Source organism: Eptesicus fuscus, chromosome 17 (genome assembly GCF_027574615.1).
Source record: "Eptesicus fuscus isolate TK198812 chromosome 17, DD_ASM_mEF_20220401, whole genome shotgun sequence".
In the NCBI taxonomy this organism is placed as follows: Eukaryota; Metazoa; Chordata; class Mammalia; order Chiroptera; family Vespertilionidae; genus Eptesicus; species Eptesicus fuscus.
In genome coordinates this window covers 44,989,880-45,009,570 of record NC_072489.1, presented here as the reverse complement: position 1 = coordinate 45,009,570, position 19,691 = coordinate 44,989,880, and the positions used below count along the sequence as shown (strand labels likewise).

The window sequence follows — 19,691 nt, the reverse complement described above, 5'->3', positions numbered from 1 at the left end:
CTGGGCACCATTTTGGATTCATCCCTCTCCCTTACCACCCCTCCATTCATTTACCAGAGCTTCTAAGTGCACCCCCTCTCTTTCCCCAACATTACAGTTCAGGCATTGGCATCCTTCCCCCAGACAGCCACCTTCCCATCATAACTGGTCTCCCTGCTCCCATCCTGTCTCTCTGAAATCCATCCTCCACAGGGCAGCTAGACTGATCCGTCCATAAAGCAAATCCAAAACCTTCAATGGCTCCCACTGCCCTGAGACACCCAGGGCCGGTGTGGACGTTGGTCCATTTATCATCTCCTTCCACTTTTAACGCTGTGTTTGATGTTTCACTAGGTGGTGGTTTTCTCTTGGCAACGAGGCGATCTTCTGTAAACGAATGCCTCCGAAGCGTGTGGAAGCAGGCGGCTCATGCACCTTTATAAACAGCCTTGGGTACTAGTACTATCACTGCTGCTAACAGAGCAGTGAACGGAACATTCATAGTAAACAACCCAAGGTCTCCTGCCCTCATGTCCCCAGCACCAGGGGCCTCCCAGTTAGGATTTCTCAGGCTTTCACTTTCTAACATCTCTCTCTTTTTCCAGACTCGGGAATTCCTACACTGGTTAAAAAAAAAAAAAAAAAAGTTAAATGGGAACTTTCTCTAGAAAGATCATCTAAGCATCCACTTGCTGAAATTTTGTTGTTAATTCTCACCTGAGGATATTTTTTCCATTGATTTTTTTTTTTTTTTTTTTTGAGAGAGAGAGTTGAAGGGAGGGGGAGAGACACAGAGAGAGAAACATCCATGTGAGAGAGACACATCGATTGGTTGCCTCCCGCACACACCCTGACCAGGGCCACACCTCAACCAGGGCTAGAATCGAGCCTGCAACCGAGGTATGCACCCTTAACCAGAATCGAACCCAGGACCCTTCAGCCCGTGGGCTGATGCTCTATCCACTGCCAAACTGACCAGGGTGCCACTTGCTGAAGTTTGCGTAGGGGCCTGGGATAGAGCTAAGGATAGAGGCCCAGGATACAGCAAAGGAACCAGCCACAGAGAGCCCAAGCCGGGGCTGGGAAGCTGCACAGCTCTGAGGCCACTGGCCACCATGCCTGCTTCCTGAACCCCACTCTGCATTCTATTTATCGGGCACTCAAGTACAGACATTTTGGATACATGAGTTGATATCATCCTTGCAAAGACCCTCATTGCTCCCTCTAGAACCCCAAGTTGCCACACAGCCCATCACAGGTAAGTCACGCTCCCTGACCTCGGTGCATCAGAAACCCACCCTAAGAGATGTGCAAAAAAAAGGGGAGTCTCTAGGACAGGCAGGGAAGAAGGCGCTTGAGACCAAAACCCACCTCTCCAGGACCCCTCAGCCACCTCTCCCTTTCCTCTCCCACCCTCTTCCCTTCTTCCCCTGCCTCCTCTCCCATGTCCCCTCCCTCGGGCTCACTACCCCAGGCCTCTGTGCTTAGCCCCAGAAGCCCTGGGCAATTCCCAGACCACAGGTCACTTCCAGCCAGACTCATCAGCGCCCCCAGCCCCACCCACACCACCCCGAGGCCAGAGGCACCCTGGCACAGCAGAGATCTCAGAGCCAGGGAGCCAGGAGCTTCCATCTGCTTCAACTTGCCCGGTGACCCGGCAGGTCCCTTCTCTCTGAGCCTCAGTTTCTCCCCTGTAGAAGGACAGGGTTGCACAACATGACCTCAGGCCCTCTCCATCCCGCAGGCACTGGTGTGGCTGGTGTCCCAGGGCCAGCCTCAGTGTCACAGACACCTTGGTGACCTTTGGAGGGGCCACTCAGGCCACACCCTGGGGAGGGGGGTCCAGCAGGGCTCCCCCAAAGCCTGCCTGTTTCTCAGTGAAAAAAAAATGAATTTCATTCCAAACAAGGAAACTTACAGCACAGTCCTGCCCCGGCCCAGTTCCGGCTGGTTTATGTTAGCTGGACAAAGACTAAACAGACCTTCACATTCTCAGTATTAAGCACTAAATGTGAAAAAAAAAACCAAAAAAAAAACCCCGACCGTCTCTGAAGCACAGGGTGAGGGAGAGGCCGGTGCTCCCCTGAGGTCCCCAAGAGCTTGGCACACCTGGGTCCAGACAATGGGGGAGAGGAGCGAATGGTACTTGGTGTCCGCAGAGGTGGGTCCAGACAATGAGAACATGAAGAGCGAAATACAGGGGAGCAGTGAGGCAGCCAGCGACAAGAAGACCCTAGCAGATTCCTTCTTACCCCCACCCCACCTGCCTTGCAGGAGGCCAGGAGGGAGGAAAAAGGGGAGGGAAGAGACTACCACTCCCTGGACACTACAGCTCCTTGTTCCCAGCTGCCCCACCTGCTCCCTGCAGTAGGGACACGACAAACTTGAGATAAAAATTTAATTATTTACAAAACAGGAAGCGGACTGCCTTCTTGTTTTCCCATAGAGGCCCCTCCAGACATCCCTGCCTTCTGGCCTAACCCTGCAGGCCCTGCCCCTCCATCCCTCCCTCCATGACCGGGGCCATGTCCTTTTACCCTGTTCTTTGCCACTGTGGTCTGACAACCCTGAGTGGCAGGCATCACAGTTCCCATCCTAGAGGAGTGACCTGCCCTGCCCAAGGTCACCTGTGTGTGGATGGCAGAGCTAGGATCAGTGGCACCCACAGCTTCTGAATCCATGTTCAGTCAAGGCCCTCGGACCTGCACTGTCATTGGCCAGCCTTGCCTTAGTGCATGCACAGGCCGCTCCATCTCCTCCCTGCCCATCCACACCTATCCAAACTTCCCACCACTCTTCTAAACCAATCCCTCCTCCGGTGAGCCCCTCCCTGACTCCACTCAGCCGACAACCACCTCCTCCCCTCTGACCTCGCTCGGCCCCAGCTATAAGCCCTATGAGGGCAGGGACATGTCTGTCCGCAGAGGCCAGCACAGGCCTGTGCCGTCAGGGAATGAATGAGTGAACCAAGGGCTCCAGACTGCTCTCACCCTCTCTCGTCTTGGCTCCAGAGCCTGGTAATCAGGAAATGCCATTTCAACAACGAAAAGAACACAGTTGTAGCCGCCCTGAGGGCCCGTGGAAGAAAGGTTTGATTTCCCCGGAATCAACCTAATCTTGCATCCATTTCGAAATGTTTTTCAGGTGACTACTCTGTGTGCCGAGCACTGATAGCAGTGATGCAACGGTGAGCAAGCCAGGCAGCAAACAGGCCCCAACAACTACTATGAGCCGTGGTATGCGGAGAGCCCAGGGCAGTAGCAGGAGAGGACACGGAGGCCATTCAAACCTGGACGGGTGGTCAGGGAAGTGTCCCTGGTGGAAATGATGTCTAAGCCGAGACTTGAAGGTTGAACCTAATGATGACAATAATCACTAGTAGTTATTACTGGTCAAGCATTATCTCCAATAGGGAATTCGGATATGGAGGAGGTAAGCCTCTGGCTCCAGGTGGCACAGGTAGCAAAGACAAATTCTGTCTCCAGAGTTCATGCCTCAACTGCAGTGTCTTCCACCCTGCCTGTCTTTCCTCCTCCCTCCTCACCACTGACTGGCCAGGTCCCCCCAGATGCCCTTGGGGAACTCCAGAGGCCTACTGGGCCACACCAGAGTTCAACATCTGGGTTGGGTTTCCACAGCCCAACAGGACCCCCAGGCCTCCCAGTTTCCCATGTACCTTGGCCAGACCCAGAAGTGGGACTTGCGTGTCCCTGAGAGCCACCCTACCTCCCTGGGACAGAAAACGCCCCCATCTTCTCAGGTGCCAGAGTGTCCTGGGTCACAGGGAAGGGACTCCATCCCAAAGGAGAAGTCCTTCTGGAACATCAGGAAATTGCCCCTGAGCTGGAAACTCCCTGCATGACCTCACCCTGACAGCTCTGCACCAGTCACCACTGTCTCCCATTTGGGTGGAAAAGAGGAACATCCACCTGCAAATAGGGGTGGGTGGGGTTCGGAGGCCAAGAGGCAGGAGCTCCCCACTCAAGGCCCACCAGCTAGTGTGTGACCCTGGGCAAGTGGGTAAAGGCAACGTTGAGGGTGCCCTGGAAATGTCCACCCCACATATTCTTCCAGGAATAGGGCCAACACCACCTGTCTCAGCAACCTCTAGGAGATCTGGAACAAGATGCAGAGGGAAGAGACACAAGGGCTTCCCAAAGTGGAAAGTTCAGAAAATGGAATGGAATTTTTTCTTCCCAGCAACTCTAGCTCTCTGAGAGGGGGATCCACATTGAGGTAACAGGAGAAAGAAATAGGAGAGGGGCGTAGGGTGGCGGCTCTCTCTAGAGGCAGTTGTTTCTCGGCCGGGGTCCAGGGGACGCAGCAATCCCTCTGCATCCCAGCCACTCTGAAAGCACCGAGAGGCAGGGCCCCACAGATCCACGCCATGTCCACACCCACTGCCTGGGCCATGTGAGAGCTGCCCACTAGGAAAGGAAGCTGTTGGCCCAGCCCAGAGCAGCTGCTGCCCGCCTGAGCCCCAGGGACCCAGGTTTAACGTGTGTGTGCTCCCACTGAATGTGTGTTCCCTACCCCCAGGGGCCCCTCAGCACAAGTTAAGATCTGATTGGACTAATTGGACTAAGCTGGCCGTGCCCAGGGCGGCTTGAGTACTGTCATCGTGGATTTGACTCACCGAGCAATGGTCATTGGTCCTATGGAGCCATCATTAGTGTCATTTTGGGAAGATCAAGTGAATTTGGATGGTGCTTTACCAGTCAGCACCACTGCCTGGCCAAGCTTTCATCCGGAGACTTAGAGCTTATAGGTGATTTATTCTGTCTCACTTCCAGGCGAGGATGAAACCCGGGCCTCCAATCGCCAGTTCATGAGCCTATAGGCCCAATCCTCTGCTGCTGGTCCCAGAAAGTCTTCACTGGAAGCAAAAGGGGGTCCAGTTGCATGGACATTTCCAGGGCACCCGCAAGCTCTTCCCTTCCTCGCAAGGTACAAGACCTCCAGTTTGATAATCAAACCCCAAGCCCAAGAAGGAAACCTCAACTCAGTCCTAGACTATGGAGCCTCCAAATGGACTCTAGGCCCCAAGACTCAAAGCTCAACTGTAATCATGAATCCTGGACCCTGAAGTGAAAACTCCCCTCCAGGAATGGAACCTTCACCCCAGCTTGGAACACAGACCCCCAAAACAGGCACCTCAATACTAAGCCAGAATCCTGCCTACAGAAACAGTACCTTCACCCCAAAATAGAACCTTGTGACCTGGGAACTGAACCTTAGCACCAGACAAGAAACCCCCACTTTCAGAACAAGCCCTGAATCTTGGGGAAACGTTTCTTAAAAGCTAATCTAGACTCTTCTTAGATTTTGTTTCTTTAGCATAAACTCAACTTGGGGACCAGACGAGGAAACCCAAATTCCCAAAACATTCTCCTTCACATTTGGTAGTGACTTGGATTAAATTTAATTTTAAATCCTAGCTCTAGAAATCATCTCTCTCTCTTTGTCTCTCTTCCCCCTTTACTCCCCCCTCCCCCTTCCCCCAAAGACCTAGCCATTTCCCTGGATAATCAGCAACCCCCAAGGCAGAAGACAGTAACCTGGACCTGACTAATTGTCACATGGTCCGGACTTTTGGCAGACTTAAGATAACATCCTGACCTATGTTTCAGCTCATAAGTTCTAAGATAGAAAGATCCCCTGGCTACTCTCAAGTATGAGACCAGATGGAGGAATCTGGAAAATACCTCAGAACTGTCCTCAGCCAGGGACTCAGTGGTTGAACGCAGACCTAAGAACCAGGAGGTCACGATTTGATTCTTGGTCAGGGCACACGCCCAGGTTGTAGGCTCACTCGCCAGTGTGGGGCTCCTCAAGACCTGAAGAACTGTCCTAAACACCTCACCTCCAACCAATCAGCTCCCAGCACAACCTCGAACCCCTAACCCACGCATCTTGTGATTTCACCCTATATCATCTATAACCTGCACACCATCAAGGAATTTGGGCTGTTGAGCATTAGTTTCCCATTCTCCTGGATGGCACCATTCATCAATAAAATAGCTGATATTTCTCCACTGCAATTCTGGATGTTCAGTGTTTAGCTCTGCCAGCACCGGGTGGACGGACTCTTTCTGTTCTACAACAGAACCAGAGGAATGTCATGCAGCCAGAGCGCCCGTTTCTAGGAGGGCTCCACTTTGATGCAGAAACTTCCATGTGAGTGGCAATTTGAATGGCATCCTGGTGGCTCACAGCCTTGTCCCACTATCTCCTTCATCCTCTTGGCTCCACACCAGAGTCTGGGTGCCTGTCTGGTCGATCTTCTGAGCCCCAGAGGGTCTGTCAGCCCCAGCCCAGGGGAGGGTGCCCACTCTTGCCACTTCTATCTAACATAATACTGGAAGTCCTAGCCACTGAGGCAAGAAAAATAAATCAAAGGCATTCACATCAGAAAGGAAGAAGTAAAATTGCCTCTGTTTGCAGATGACATGATCTTTTATGTAGAAAACTCTGAAGACTCCCCCCCAAAAATCTATGGAATTGATAAGCAAATTCTATAAAGTTGCAGGATACAAAATCATACAAAAGTTACTAACAACAAACTACCCAAAAAAAAAGAAATTAAGAAAATAAATCCATTTACAATAACATAAAAAAAATACTTAGGGATAAATTTAACCATGGAGGTAAAAGACCTGTATACTGAAAACTATAATGAAAGACACTGAAGAAGATGCAAATAAATGGAGAGATAGTCTGTGATCATGGATTAAAAGAGTTGATATTGTTAAAATGTCCATACTACCCAAAGTAATCTACAGATTCAATTCAATCCCTATGAAAATTCCAATGGCATTTTTCAGAAAAATGGGGGAGGAAAAATCTCAAAATTTGTATGAAACCACAAAAGACCCTGAATAGCGAAAGCAATCTTGAGGAAGAAGAACAAAGCTGGAAGCATCTCATTTCCTGATTTCAAACTACATTTCAAAGCTATAGTAATCAAAACAGTATGATATTGACATCAAAACAGAAATATAGATGAATGGAATAGAATAGACAGTGCAAAAATAGACTCACACATCTATGGTCAACTAATTTTCAACGAAGGTGCCAATAATATACAATGGGATAAAGACAGTTTCTTAAATAAATGGTGTTGGGAAAACTGTATATCCACATGCAAAGGAATTAAACTGGACCCTTATCTCATACCATACACAAAAATCAACTTAAAATGAATTAAAGAGCTGAACATAAGACTGAAACCATAAAACTCCTACAAGAACACAGGGGAAAGCTTCTTGACATTGATGTTGGCAATGGTATTTTTTTGGGGGGGATTTGACACCCAACAAAAGAAAAAATAAACAAGTGAGACTACATCAAACTAAAAAGTTTCCATACACCAAAAAACACACAAAAAAACAGTCAACAAAAAAGTCAATCTATGGAATGGGAAAAATATATGCAAACCGTATATCTGAAAAGCAGTTAATATCCAAAATATATAAGGGACTCTCACAACTCAATAGCAAAAAAATAATAATTCAACTTAAAAATGGGTAAGGGACCTGAAATAGTTGTTTTTCCAAATGATATGTACAAATGGCCAACAGGTACATGAAAAGATGCTTAAAGCCACTCGTCATCAGGGAAATGCAAATCAAAACCACAATGAGATATCATCTCACACCTGTTAGGTGTCTATTATCAAAAAGAGAAGAGATAAATATTGATGAGGATCTGGAGAAAGGGAACCCTTATACACTGTTGGTGGGAATATAAATTGGTACAACCATTTTGGAAAACAGTATGGAGGTTCCTTAAAAAATAAAAAATAGAACTAGCACATTACCCACTTCTGGGTATATAGCTTAAAGAAACAAAGTCATGCCCTAACCGGTTTGGCTCAATGGATAGAGCTTCGGTCTGCGGACTGAAGGGTCCCAGGTTCGATTCCAGTCAAGGGCATGTACCTTGGTTGTGGGCACATCCCCAATAGGGGATGTGCAGGAGGCAGCTGATCGATGTTTCTAACTCTATCCCTCTCCCTTCCTCTCTGTAAAAAATCAATAAAAAATATTTTTTTTAAAAAAAGAAATGAAGTCACTATCTTGAAGAGATAGTTGCACATCTATGTTCATTGGAAGCATTAGTCACAAAAGCCAAGATATGGAAATAACCTTACTGTCTGTTGACAGATGAATTTAAAAAATGTGCTACATATACAATGGAATATTATTCAGCCATAAAAAAGGAGGAAATCTTGCCATTTGCAACAATATCGATAAACCGGAAGGGTATTCTGCTAAGTGAGGTAAGATAGAAAAAGACAAACACTGCATAGCATCACTTACATGTGAAATCTAAAAAAAAAAAAGAAGGTTGAATTCACAGAAACAAAGTAGAATCATGGTGCCAAGGGCTGGGGGGTAAGGGAAATAGGCAGAGGTTGATCAAAGTGTATAAACTTTCAATTATCAGATGAATAAGTTCTGAGGATCTAATGCACAGCATGGTGACTATCCTATATAATAAAATCCTAATATGCTAAGTGTCCAACCATTCATTCGACTATTCAACCAGTGGCTATGACGTGCACTGACCACCAGGGGGCAGATGCTCTGACCGGTAGGTTAGCTTGCTGCTGTGGTCTGGCCAATCGGGACTGGGCAAGATAGGCTGGACACATCCTGGAATCCTCCCTCGGTCCCTCTCCAGCCCCAGTCATGCACTGGTGGGGTCCCTCAGTCTGGCTTGTGCCCTCTCACAATCTGGGACTGCTCGGGGAATATCAGAGAGCCAGTTTCAGCCTGATCCCCACAGGCCAGGCCAAGGGACCCCACCGGTGCATGAATCCGTGCACCAGGCCTCTAGTAGTTAATAATACTGTATTGTTTACTTGAAATCTGCTAAGAGAGTAGATCCTAAGCATTTTCACCAAAAAAATTAAAAAGTAACTATGTGAGGTGATGAATGTGTTGGTTAATTTGATTGTGGGAATCATTTCACAATATATAAATATATCAAAACATAACATTGTACACATTACATATGTTACAATTCTGTCAAAGGCAGGGGACAAACAGCTTTATTTCTCTCCTCTCGTCCTCTTTCCCACCTGCTGCCTCATTTCTCAACCCATTTTTCCACACTCTGTTTTGCTAGATGGCCATCCATCCAGTCCCTCCTGCTTTCGTCTCCCTTGACAGATTAATAATTTAACAAGTACTGAGCCCCAGGGTGAGGATCTGGGGCTTTGATCTCAACTCTGGGAAAACCAGAGCAGCCTTGGCCGGTTCTGGTTCCGGCTGATTTATGGCCACCTTTTATGGTGTGTGTGTGTGTGTGCGCGGGGGGACCTGGCCCCCACAGGGAGTGAGGAGCCACCTGAGATAGCCTGACTAGCGTGGGACTGAAGGCCCTTGGCTCGGGGACCAGCAGATGTCAGATGCACATCACACCACAGGTGCCAGGGCCCTGCGTCTGCCCACCCAGGAGCCACCTGTGAAAAGCAGAGGGGACCTTAATTATTGATGGCGTCCCAAGGGGTGGAGTTGGAGCCAAGAGCTCGGGGCCAGCCCTGAACTGCTCACCTGTCGATCCTCCTGGCTCTAAGACCGCAAGGCCTTGTGGGACACAGCTCTCCAGGGAACACACACAGCCCTGACCTCCCAAGAGGCTCACCCTCCCACTGTTTCCAAGCTCTTCCATGCTAAGCCACCTGGGCGCCTCACTGACCACTTCCCCAGAGTCAGGATCTCCTAAAAGCTCTCCCAAATCAGTCTGTACGCCTCCCTGCTCACTGTCCCGCACCGGAAGGAGTCACACACCTCGCCTCGCCTGGAGGACTGCAGCAGCCTCCTGCCTGGTCCCTCCCTGCCTCTCTCTTGCCCCAGAGCTTTCTAAGACCACCTAAGTGATCTTGTCCCTCTTCTGTGTAAAACCCTTCAACAGGTCCCCTCAGGACAGCACACATCACAGCTGGGGCAAGCATTCGTCCCCGTGAATGTCCCAGAGTTAACTTCTGCCAGCTCCTGGGAACAACATCCCACAACATCAGAGCCTGGAGATCTTACTACCACCTGGTCCAACCCAGCTGTCTGACCTTGGGCCAGTCACTTCCCCTCTTTGGGGCTGAGAACCCCAGACCTGGACTGAGAAAGGAGGGAGGGCAGAGCAATCTCTAGGCTATAGAGCCCCATGCACATACCTGACCACCTGCCAGTGCTCTCCCCTCGGGAAGAATGTGTTTAAAGGAGCGTTTGCTGGAAAGATCAGGGAAAGAAAAGGAAAAGAAAGCGGACTCACGAGGAGGAGAAGGGCTCCAGGACACGCTGCCCATATGGATGGATGTCTGAACTGGATGAGGCTGGGCTATGAGCACTTCACGGGCAGAGACGGTGCCCAGTACTCACCTCTCAGTTCTCCACTCCCAGCCCCATGCCCAGCAGAGGAGGCACCGACGCGTGAAATGAATTGGCTGGGATATCCTAGCCATTTCACTCTATCAGGGCAAAGTGGCTCCCCGCCTCGCTCTCAGGGCACCCCCACTTGGACACACACACTCTGGACTGGCCCGTGCCCTGGAGAAACCAGCCTTTCCGCAGACGCACCTGAGGCCGGGCAGCCAAGGGGAAAATAGGAAGGTAACAGCCAGCAGCGTGTGGAACTGCCACCGCCCTGATCATATGATAGCACCTTCCCCTGGCAATGCTCCCCCCTTTCCTGTCCCCATCCCAACCTCTGGAGCAGCCAGGATGGCATTCTGGGGGCAACAGAAGCAAAGAAGGTCATCCAGGTACGCCAGCAGACATATTTCCCTTCCCCTCTCCCTTCATCCCAAGGAGGCTCCTCTCTCTTCCTCCTGCCGCAGCCCCACACAGACAGCCTTTGTGATCAGCAACTTCTTCCATGGACAGAGGGGCAGGGGAGCAGACGCTTAATGATTTTCTGCTGAAAGTTCCTTGGCCTGAAGGGCTGGGATGACACAGCCCTGGACTCAGCCCCTCCAACGGAGCTGCGGTGGTGAGCCAGCCCCAAGCTCTGTCCCCAGGCACAGAGGCCTGTGCTAGGCCTCCTCCCGGGAACACCCTTCACCAATGCCCTCCAAGCCCAGCTCAAGGCTCTCAATTGGGGGTTGTTTTAAAGATTAAATGAGATAATAGGTGTAAAAAGCTCTGGAACACAGCATGTTAGTGATTATTATCATGTTCCGATTCATTTTTGTTTAATGTCATGGTTCCCATCTGCTCCATGGCCGTGAACCCGCGTCCGCTCTGTGTACCACGGTATTCTCACGCCTAGGAGAGCCTCTGACCCATCACTGATGCTTAGTATGCGTCCGTTAAACAACAGAATGAGCCCTCTGCATCACAGCATCCCTGGAACCCCAACCTCGCTCTGGGAGAACCTCAATCCGGGAGCCCAGCACAGAGCCCCGCCTACCCCCAGAACTGCAGCTGGAGCAGAAAGCCAAGGCTGCCACCTGCCTCCCAGAGACTCCATCTATCCCCTCCCCCTCCTCCTCCTCCTCTCCGAGCCCTTCTTTTCTCTCAGCCCACCCCCACAGGCCTGAGCACCTGCTCATTTCCCGAAGCAGCAGGATCCCGGTAATGACCTCTGATAAGCATCTTTTAATAAACCCTGTAGCTGGATCTGTCATCCAGGGCCTCTAGTCTCCCGCTCACATCCTGTTCCCACTCCTACCCCATCTCTGCCCACTACTTGGGCTGGCCCATTAGTGCTCTGGTCTCACCAGGCAGGCCCCCAGGGCCTCTGGGTTCTGGCTTGCTGGAAAATGGCCAACAGGCAGCCCAGGCTATTCCACACGCCAGACCCTCCTCATAAGCCTGGGTTCTCAGTGGCCTGGCCTGGCTCTTGCTGTGCCACCCAGCCTGACCACTCACTGGTCAGCCCACTTCTCTCCATCCCTGCAGGCACGTTTCCCAGGTGTTACCAAGGAGACCACTTGCACCCTGCCCAGGGTTGCCAAAGCAACCTGTTTCAGTGAGAAGCGGCCCCTCATCCTCTGGCTCCTGGGTGTGCAGGATCAGGGATGAGAGAGTCACCGACCAACAGGAAGTAGGTCCAGGCAACTGGCACAGCAGGTGGAGGTATGCCCTGGGCAGAGACCAACTCCTGCCTTCCTTCCTCCCCAGTCTTCCTCCTCTGTTACCACTCTCATTCATCATGCCTCCATCTTGAGCTCTGTGATTTGGAGCCAATGCCTGGGCCTCAATGTGCACATCTTGGAAGTGGGCACACACGATCTCAGACGGTCATGGCAAAGAGAGCCCTCATATGCAGAAATTCCCCCCAAGACCAATTTTCTCCTTCGTGGGCTTTGGTGTCCTGGGTAGAAAGCCCAGCTCTGCCATTTCCTAGTTCAGTGTTTCTGGATAAAATTTTAAAACCCATTAGTCTCAATTTTCTCACCTATAAAATGGGAATAATCATACCTACCTCAAATTAATGAGGAGATTAAATGAAGTAACCCACATGAATGTACTTAGCATAGTTACTAGGATCAGGATTTGGACTCCTTAAAAATACTTTTTCTTTCTGATGAGCAATGGCCCTGCTGACCATGGCCGTAAGTCAGAATGCTCCAGATTCACCCATGGGATCCCTAGATGAGGCTGTCGGCTTGGATGCCCTACCCAGCCCTTTTAGCTTGGCCTATGACAGAAGCCCTGCAGCCTCCATTAACTTCCCAGCAGCCCAAGGTGCTTCATTCCCTCCACCCCTCAGCCTGTATTTCGCTGCTGCTGCTGCTGCTGCTGCTGCTGCTGCTGCTGCTGCTATTTAAATGAAATCACTATACTCCTCTGCTCAAAAGCCATCCGTGGCTCCCACTCCTACATGATAAAATCTAAACTATTCATCCTCACACCCGAGGCCCTCCAAGATCTGGTCCCTGCTACCTTCAGAGACTGACCTGTTCATCTCCCCACTGGGGACCGACACCCCAGGCAAGAGGAGTTGCTCATTGTCCCTGCACGCACCTTGCATTGTCCGGCCTCTCTGCCCTTGCTGCTCTGTTCCAAACCTTCCCTGTTCAACTCCAGGCTCCCCTCCTCTGAGATGCCTGATCTCATCCCCCCAGGAGAGACAGAGTGGGTCTGTTCTGAGGCCCCACAGCCTGGATAGTTTTCAGACCTTGGAGTATATCAGAATGACCTGGGGATCTCCTTAAACATGCAGGCTTGGGGGCCCCATCCACAAAACATTCTGAGACAGTGGGTCTGGCCTGGCCTGGGCCCTGCACTTTAGACGTGCTTCCAGCTGATGCTGGAGTTGATACAGGCAGTAGAAACACCTCACTTTGAGAAACACTGGCCCAAAGAAACAGAAAGTTCCCTTGAAAGTGTCTGATGACTGGCTGACGGGTGTACATGGCTAAAAACCCGGCAGGGAGGTGTAAGGGGCAGGGGCTGGGAAGGAGCATCATTAACTCCACGATGCTCCCTGTCCCTCCTCTGGGGCTCTGTCCAGAGACCTGGAGATTGTTCCCCAGTTTCTTCCTCACAATGAAAGACAGACCTCTCTAAGAACGAATACTATGGGGGCAGGATAGGGTATAGGGTGGAGCAAAAGTACGCTTACAGTTGTAAGTATGTAGAACACAGAGCTTATTCTTGTGTTATTATTTACTAAATCCCAGCTCCATCAGTTATGAACTGTGTACTCTAGGACAAGTTACTTAACCTCTCTGAGCCTCTCTTTCCCCATCTATAAAATGCTGACAATGATACCTGCCCCAGTAGGTTGTCATAAGGATATTAATGCAAATAATCTACATTTAAGTACATGGCACACAGTAGCTGCCCAATACACAGTAGCTATAAACTATTATTGTTATGAATAACAATAAAGGGTTCAAAGGTCAGGCTGAACCAAAAACCAAGGCTTTCGGAATAGATGCTAAGGGTTCAACATGGGGGCTGTCTCAGCCCAGCCTCTCTGAAGTCTGGGGGGTAGAGGGGGCCCCCAGCCCCCAGCCCCCTCTCGCAGGTCTGTCGGCTACATCGCTGGGGGTGGAGAGCTGGATGAGCTCGCCTAACCGGTAAGCGTCATGACAACCAAGGAAGGAGTCCAGACAAAGGCTGTGAAAATACCTATGGGTTGGCCAGAGAAAGGAGGCCTTGATTACCTGGTTATAACAATCTTGATCGTAACCTTGAAGGCTGTGGACAGGAGAGGGGCATGGTAAAAGGAGTACCTTAGGCAGGTCACTCTGGCAGCATCGAAGGAGGAACTGAAGGCAGAAAGGCCAGCTAATTGCAACATCTGGGGTGAGGACACAGATCAGGGAAGTAGCAGTGAAGGCTGGAGAATGGCTAGGTCCTTGTCCTGAGAGGAGGCACCTGACCCCCACCCTCAGAGAGCAGTGAGAAAGTTCAGGGACTGCAGACAAGTTCATTGTGGCTCACTCTGGCCCACCTAGGAGAATCCAGGCTCCTGGGCCAGCTGACCGGAGAGGCCCCTCTGCTGGCCAGGAGCTTCAGCCAGCATGGAAAAGAGACTCTGGAAACAACAGGTGTCCTGCTGGTGCCACACCCAGTCAAAGCTGGAGAGGGACAATCTCCCTGGGGCTGTTACAACCAGTAGCTTTGTGAAATGTTCATTTCAAAAAACCTCAGCTTTGAAGAGATGGAAGGTATATACCCTAAAGGATTGAAAACAGGTGTGCAAACAAAGACTCCTACACACATCTCCATAGCAGCAAAATTCACAATAACCAAAAGGTAGAAAGAACTCCAATGGCTGTCAAGGAACAAGTGGACAAACAAAAGGTGACATAGCTACACAATGGAACGCTCTTCAGCCACAAAAAGGAAAAAATGCACGTTACCACATAGTCAAACCTTGAAAACATTATGCTAAGTGAAAGAAGCCAGACACAAAAGGACAAATACAGTATGATTCCATTTATTTGAAATGTCCAGAACTGGCAAATCCACAGAGACAGAAAGTGGTTGCCAGGGATACAGGGGAGGGGATAAGGAAGAGTGACTGCTTATTGGGTACATGCTTTCCTTTTGGGGTGATAACCATGTTCTGGAACTGGATAGAGGTAGTGGTTGCGCAACACTGTGAAATGTCCTAAATGCCATGGAATTGTACACTTTAAAATGTTGAAATGGTGAATTTTCTGTTACGTGAATTTTACCATAATAAGAGAAAAAGATGGGCTGTGGCTCATCCACTCCTCATTTATGGGTGACCACTGGGACTGAGGAGCCCTTCTAGTTACCATCCCCCAGCACTGAGCACCAAACAGTCAGGCACTCGGAAAGTGCTAGGGAAGGAGAAAGGCCTTTATTCTCTGTATTTGTCTCCATGAAGCATGAACCCCCTACCCAGTCACCCTATGCCCATCACTGAGAGAATACAAACAAGTAATCATTTCCACCTCCAAGCCTTTGCTGTATGTCCCTTTCCCTGCCCCTTCCCACACCCTAGGACTCCCACTGCACTCCTTGCCATCTTCCCAACTTCCGCAGTTCCCTCCATGTCCAGCTCAAATCCTTCCTGATCTCCCATTTCTGACCTCTGCCCACACGCATCTGGCATTTCAACAGCCCACCCAGCACTTGATCGCATTCTCCCCTCAGCCTTGCCTTTTCAGGTAGATCTCCAGCATGTGAATGAATGCACAGGGATCTCAGGAGCACTCACCTCTGAGCCAGACACAGAGCAGCTCCTCGTAACTGCTGGTCCTAAGCCCAGAGCTCTACCTTGGACCTCTCTCCTGGACACTCCTACGCCAACACTGTTCAGTTCCCAGTGGGAACAGCCAGACGTAGAATGAGGTCAGTGTGCCTCCAGGAAGAGGACCGAAGTCTACCACCCACCAGGTAATGACCAGCGAGCCTTGTTTCATGTCAGCCTGACAGCCAGACCAGTGAGTCCCAGGGTCCCTATCACACCAGGCCCCTTGCAGCTGTTTTTATTAAAATGTTGAGAAATCAATAGAGATTGCCATTATAGGAGAGAGAAATATCAAGAGTTCCCTGCCCCCCAGCAAATTTCTGGATGGACACGGCTAAGAAGTAGAGCTGAAGTCTGGGTGAATACAAAAGGAATTCCAGCAGACCTCTGGGTGGACCCTCTTAGCATTGAAACCAGTGTCAAAGTCAACAACAATAAAAGTGGGATGGAGCCGAAACCGGTTTGGCTCAGTGGATAGAGCGTCGGTCTGCGGACTGAAGGGTCCCAGGTTCGATTCCGGTCAAGGGCATGTACATTGGTTGCGGGCACGTCCCCAGTGGGGGATGTGCAGGAGGCAGCTGGTCGATGTATCTCTCTCATCGATGTTTCTAACTCTCTATCCCTCTCCCTTTCTCTCTGTAAAAAATCAATAAAATATATTAAAAAAAAAAAAAGTGGGATGGAATTCTAGATGACCATTGAGATAACACAGAAGACACCTAGGTCAGTGCGGATACAGTTAGAAGGGAGTTTGGAGTGAACACTAAAACAATCACAGAATGGAGCTGCTGGCTCTACTGGGGTGGAGAGAAATCAGGCTGGGAAGGAGGGTCAGTAAACCCTGGATGAAGGATGGAGGGCATGCTCTAATCCTTTACCTCAGGCTTAGAAGAAGAAGAATAAAAATCTCATGATCACCTCCAGCAGGTGTGTGTTGGGGGGCGAGGGAGGGAGGAGGACGGGAGAGTGGATTCCAGTAGATCAAGCCTGAAGGGAGCTGGGCAAGGAGAGGGAGTCTGCTGGGAAAGAATTTCTCCACCATTTACTCCCATGGAAGAACCAATCCCTGCAAACCAAGGAGGCAGCAGAATGAGGTTTTACCAAGCCAGGTAAGTGGGAAGTCGGGCAGAGGAGTAAGTGAGGCTGGGATCCGGGAGGTGAGAAGGCCTCAGACCCTCTCCTGGCCACTCCCTCCCTTGCCAAGACCTGGCCACAAAGACCTCACATCTCCACAATCCCAAACTTTAGGTAAAAGAGGTGCAATTATCAAGGCCTTCTCTAGGCTTCCCTAGGGTCAATGGAGCAGGACCTTTTGGGGGACATGTTGTGAGCTTTAAAGCACCGAAGTCAGTTCATGGGCCCCCGGCTAACTCCTGCCCTTGAAGGACTTAGCCTGGCTTTGCCACCTTCTCTTGACCCACTGAATAACTGGGCAAATCACCATCCTTTTCCTTCATACTTCTCACTTGTCACTGAACTGGATGATGTCCACAGCTTCCGCCATCATTAGGAATCTGTTTGCCATGCTCAGAAACAATCTTTATACATGCTGATACTTACAGCTTATTTCTGATTATTTAAAAATAATGCTTATTTCAGGAAAGAGCAAAATATTAAGAATGAAAGAAAATATCTTATATGATGCCATTACCTAGAGCCGTGGTCGGCAAACTGCGGCTCGTGAGCCACATGCGGCTCTTTGGCCCCTTGAGTGTGGCTCTTCCACAAAATACCACGTCCTGGGCAAGTCTATTTTGAAGAAGTGGCGTTAGAAGAAGTTTACGTTTAAAAAATTTGGCTCTCAAAAGAAATTTCAATCATTATACTGTTGATATTTGGCTCTGTTGACTAATGAGTTTGCCGACCACTAACCTAGAGGAAACCATTGTTAACCCTTGGAAACGTTCTTTCTATGGCTGGTATTTTGGCATTCACATATTTTTTTTGTAACAAAACTGGGATCTTACAGTCTATACAACGTTGTATCCTGCCTTTTCAACTGTCATGCTGCCGTGAGCATTTTCCCAAGTTATGAAATATTCTTCAAAAATACCATTTTAAAGACTGCATACGACTCCGCCGAGAGGATAGACCATGATCACAGGACTGTTAGGTTATTTTCCTAATATAAATAACACTGCCATGAACATCCTCGCTTGCTGCGTGAACACCTGCCAGCATCTCCATTTCCTTAGGATCAGTTCCTCAGGACAAGGCCAACGAATGTGATATTTTAGAAGATGTTGACATGTACCATCATATGAATTTCTGGAAAGATACAACAAGCCCATTGATTTTCCCGAGCCGAGTGAGAGCTGAAGTTCTGAAAGGGTTGGAGTTAGAATGTAGGACAGTGGTCCCATCTCTCCTCCTCTCCCCTAGTCTTGAAGGTTAACTGTCCAGCAAAAAAAGAGGACAGAATTCCAAGTCAGAAGACAGAGGTCTGCAGCCCAGCTCTGCCTCTCCCTGGTTTGGGGAACCTGAAATAAGCATCGGTTCGCCTCGCCTCCACTGTAAAATGGGTCTGATTGGTGCTGCCCACGCCCCAGAGCAGTTTCCTTGCTCACATGAAAGTTCTCCGCAAACAACCATGCTTTTTGTCAAAGGGCATTATTATTATCCTTCTCCTCACCTGGGGGACTGAAGAAGTGGGTTGTTCTTTGTGAAAGCCCAAGGGCGTTCCTTCCTGGTTCTTAGTCATCCGAATGCCCAGAACAAGCACTGGCCAGTTCTGAGAGTAAGAAAGCTTCCTGAAGGGAATCCGTGGGGTCTGAGGGCCCAGAGGTCAGAGACAGCACTGGATGCTGCAGGGTGGAGAACTGGGCCTAGGGTCTCCCTGAGAGTGCCGAGTGGGTCCAGGACTCAGAGGGCAAAGAATTTCCTGGTAAACGTTCCTCTGCTTCAAGGTCCCCAGCCCCTCCTTTCTATGGTTCCAACTGCACCGCTGGCCTTTGGGGGAACCAGAAACCAAGCTGATTCCGTGGATGCAAAAAGTCAACAATTGCAGAGGACCCGGGAGGCCGGCAGCTCTGGCTTTTTCTTCCAGGCTGCTATAAATCAGTCCTGGGTCTTTAAGACCCTCCAATTGGAAATGCAACTAGTGCTTCCAGCGTGACCTCTCCAGCTCCGGGCAGATGAAAACGGAGACTCTGATGCCTCCCTTGAGAAGCACAGCTGACCAGCCTGAGCATCCTGCCACACTGACCTACCCACCCGGCAAATGCCCTTCCTCAGCCGGTACGCCTCAGCCGGTATGCTCACCAAGCATCATGGCCTGGGGGGACTCCAGTGGCGTTCCCAGTACTGGCATGGAGAACTGCGCAGACCCCGCGGAACGCCATCCTCCGGGGTTTCCACCATCACCACAGGCCGCCCCCCACCCCTAGCCCACCTCCACGGCCCAAGAGAGGAGCATGTCCTGTCTCCAAATACGCACAACAGGTGGCACCTGCCCGTCCTCCCTAACTACACATCTTCATCTCTCCCTGCCCCTCCACCTGCGCCCTAGTCCTCCAGCTGCGCCCGGCCCGGCGGTGCCTTACCTTTGAGGTTTTGGGGGTGGCCCCGCGGCGGCCGGCTCGGGTTTCCTCGGGGCAGAGAGGGGATACTGGAGAAGTTGTTACCCATGGCATCCGGCCCCAGGGGGTTCGGCGCTCGTGGGGGCCAGACGAGTCTGGGCAGGAGCGGAGGTACGGTGCAAGTGTGTGCGCGCGCGCGGGCGCGCGCCGCCGGGGGAGGGCCCTGGTGAGGCTGCGGCCGGGGGCAGGCGGGCTGCTCCTCTCCTCCCTGGCTCTGGGTTCCGCGGTCCTCGGCGGGTCCAGCCCGCCTCGGGGGTCCTCGCGCGAGCCGGCTACCTGCCTGCCATCGCCTGCGGCGGGGGCGGGGGCCGCGGGCAGGCCCCTGGGTCGGGGCCCACGGCGCCCGCGGCTCCCCCCTTCCTTTGGCTCGCGTTTGGGTTCGGGCTGGCGGTGGGCGGCGCGGCGGCTCCCGCGCGCTCCCCCGGGGCCATAGAGTCAGGGCGCCTGGCGCGG

At 50.8% G+C, this 19,691-nt stretch overlaps 1 protein-coding gene across 1 annotated transcript in view; it reads right to left on the bottom strand.

Annotated features, from left to right (window-relative positions):
- Positions 1–19,378, bottom strand: part of NEURL1 (neuralized E3 ubiquitin protein ligase 1) — a 67,751-nt gene extending 48,373 nt beyond the window's left edge. Inside the window, exon 1 of the mRNA XM_008144270.3 lies at positions 19,203–19,378. Within this exon, the coding sequence (XP_008142492.1) occupies positions 19,203–19,287 (85 nt within the window). The 5' untranslated portion in view covers positions 19,288–19,378. The remainder of the gene's footprint in view (positions 1–19,202) is intronic.
- Positions 19,379–19,691: the final 313 nt, after the last annotated feature.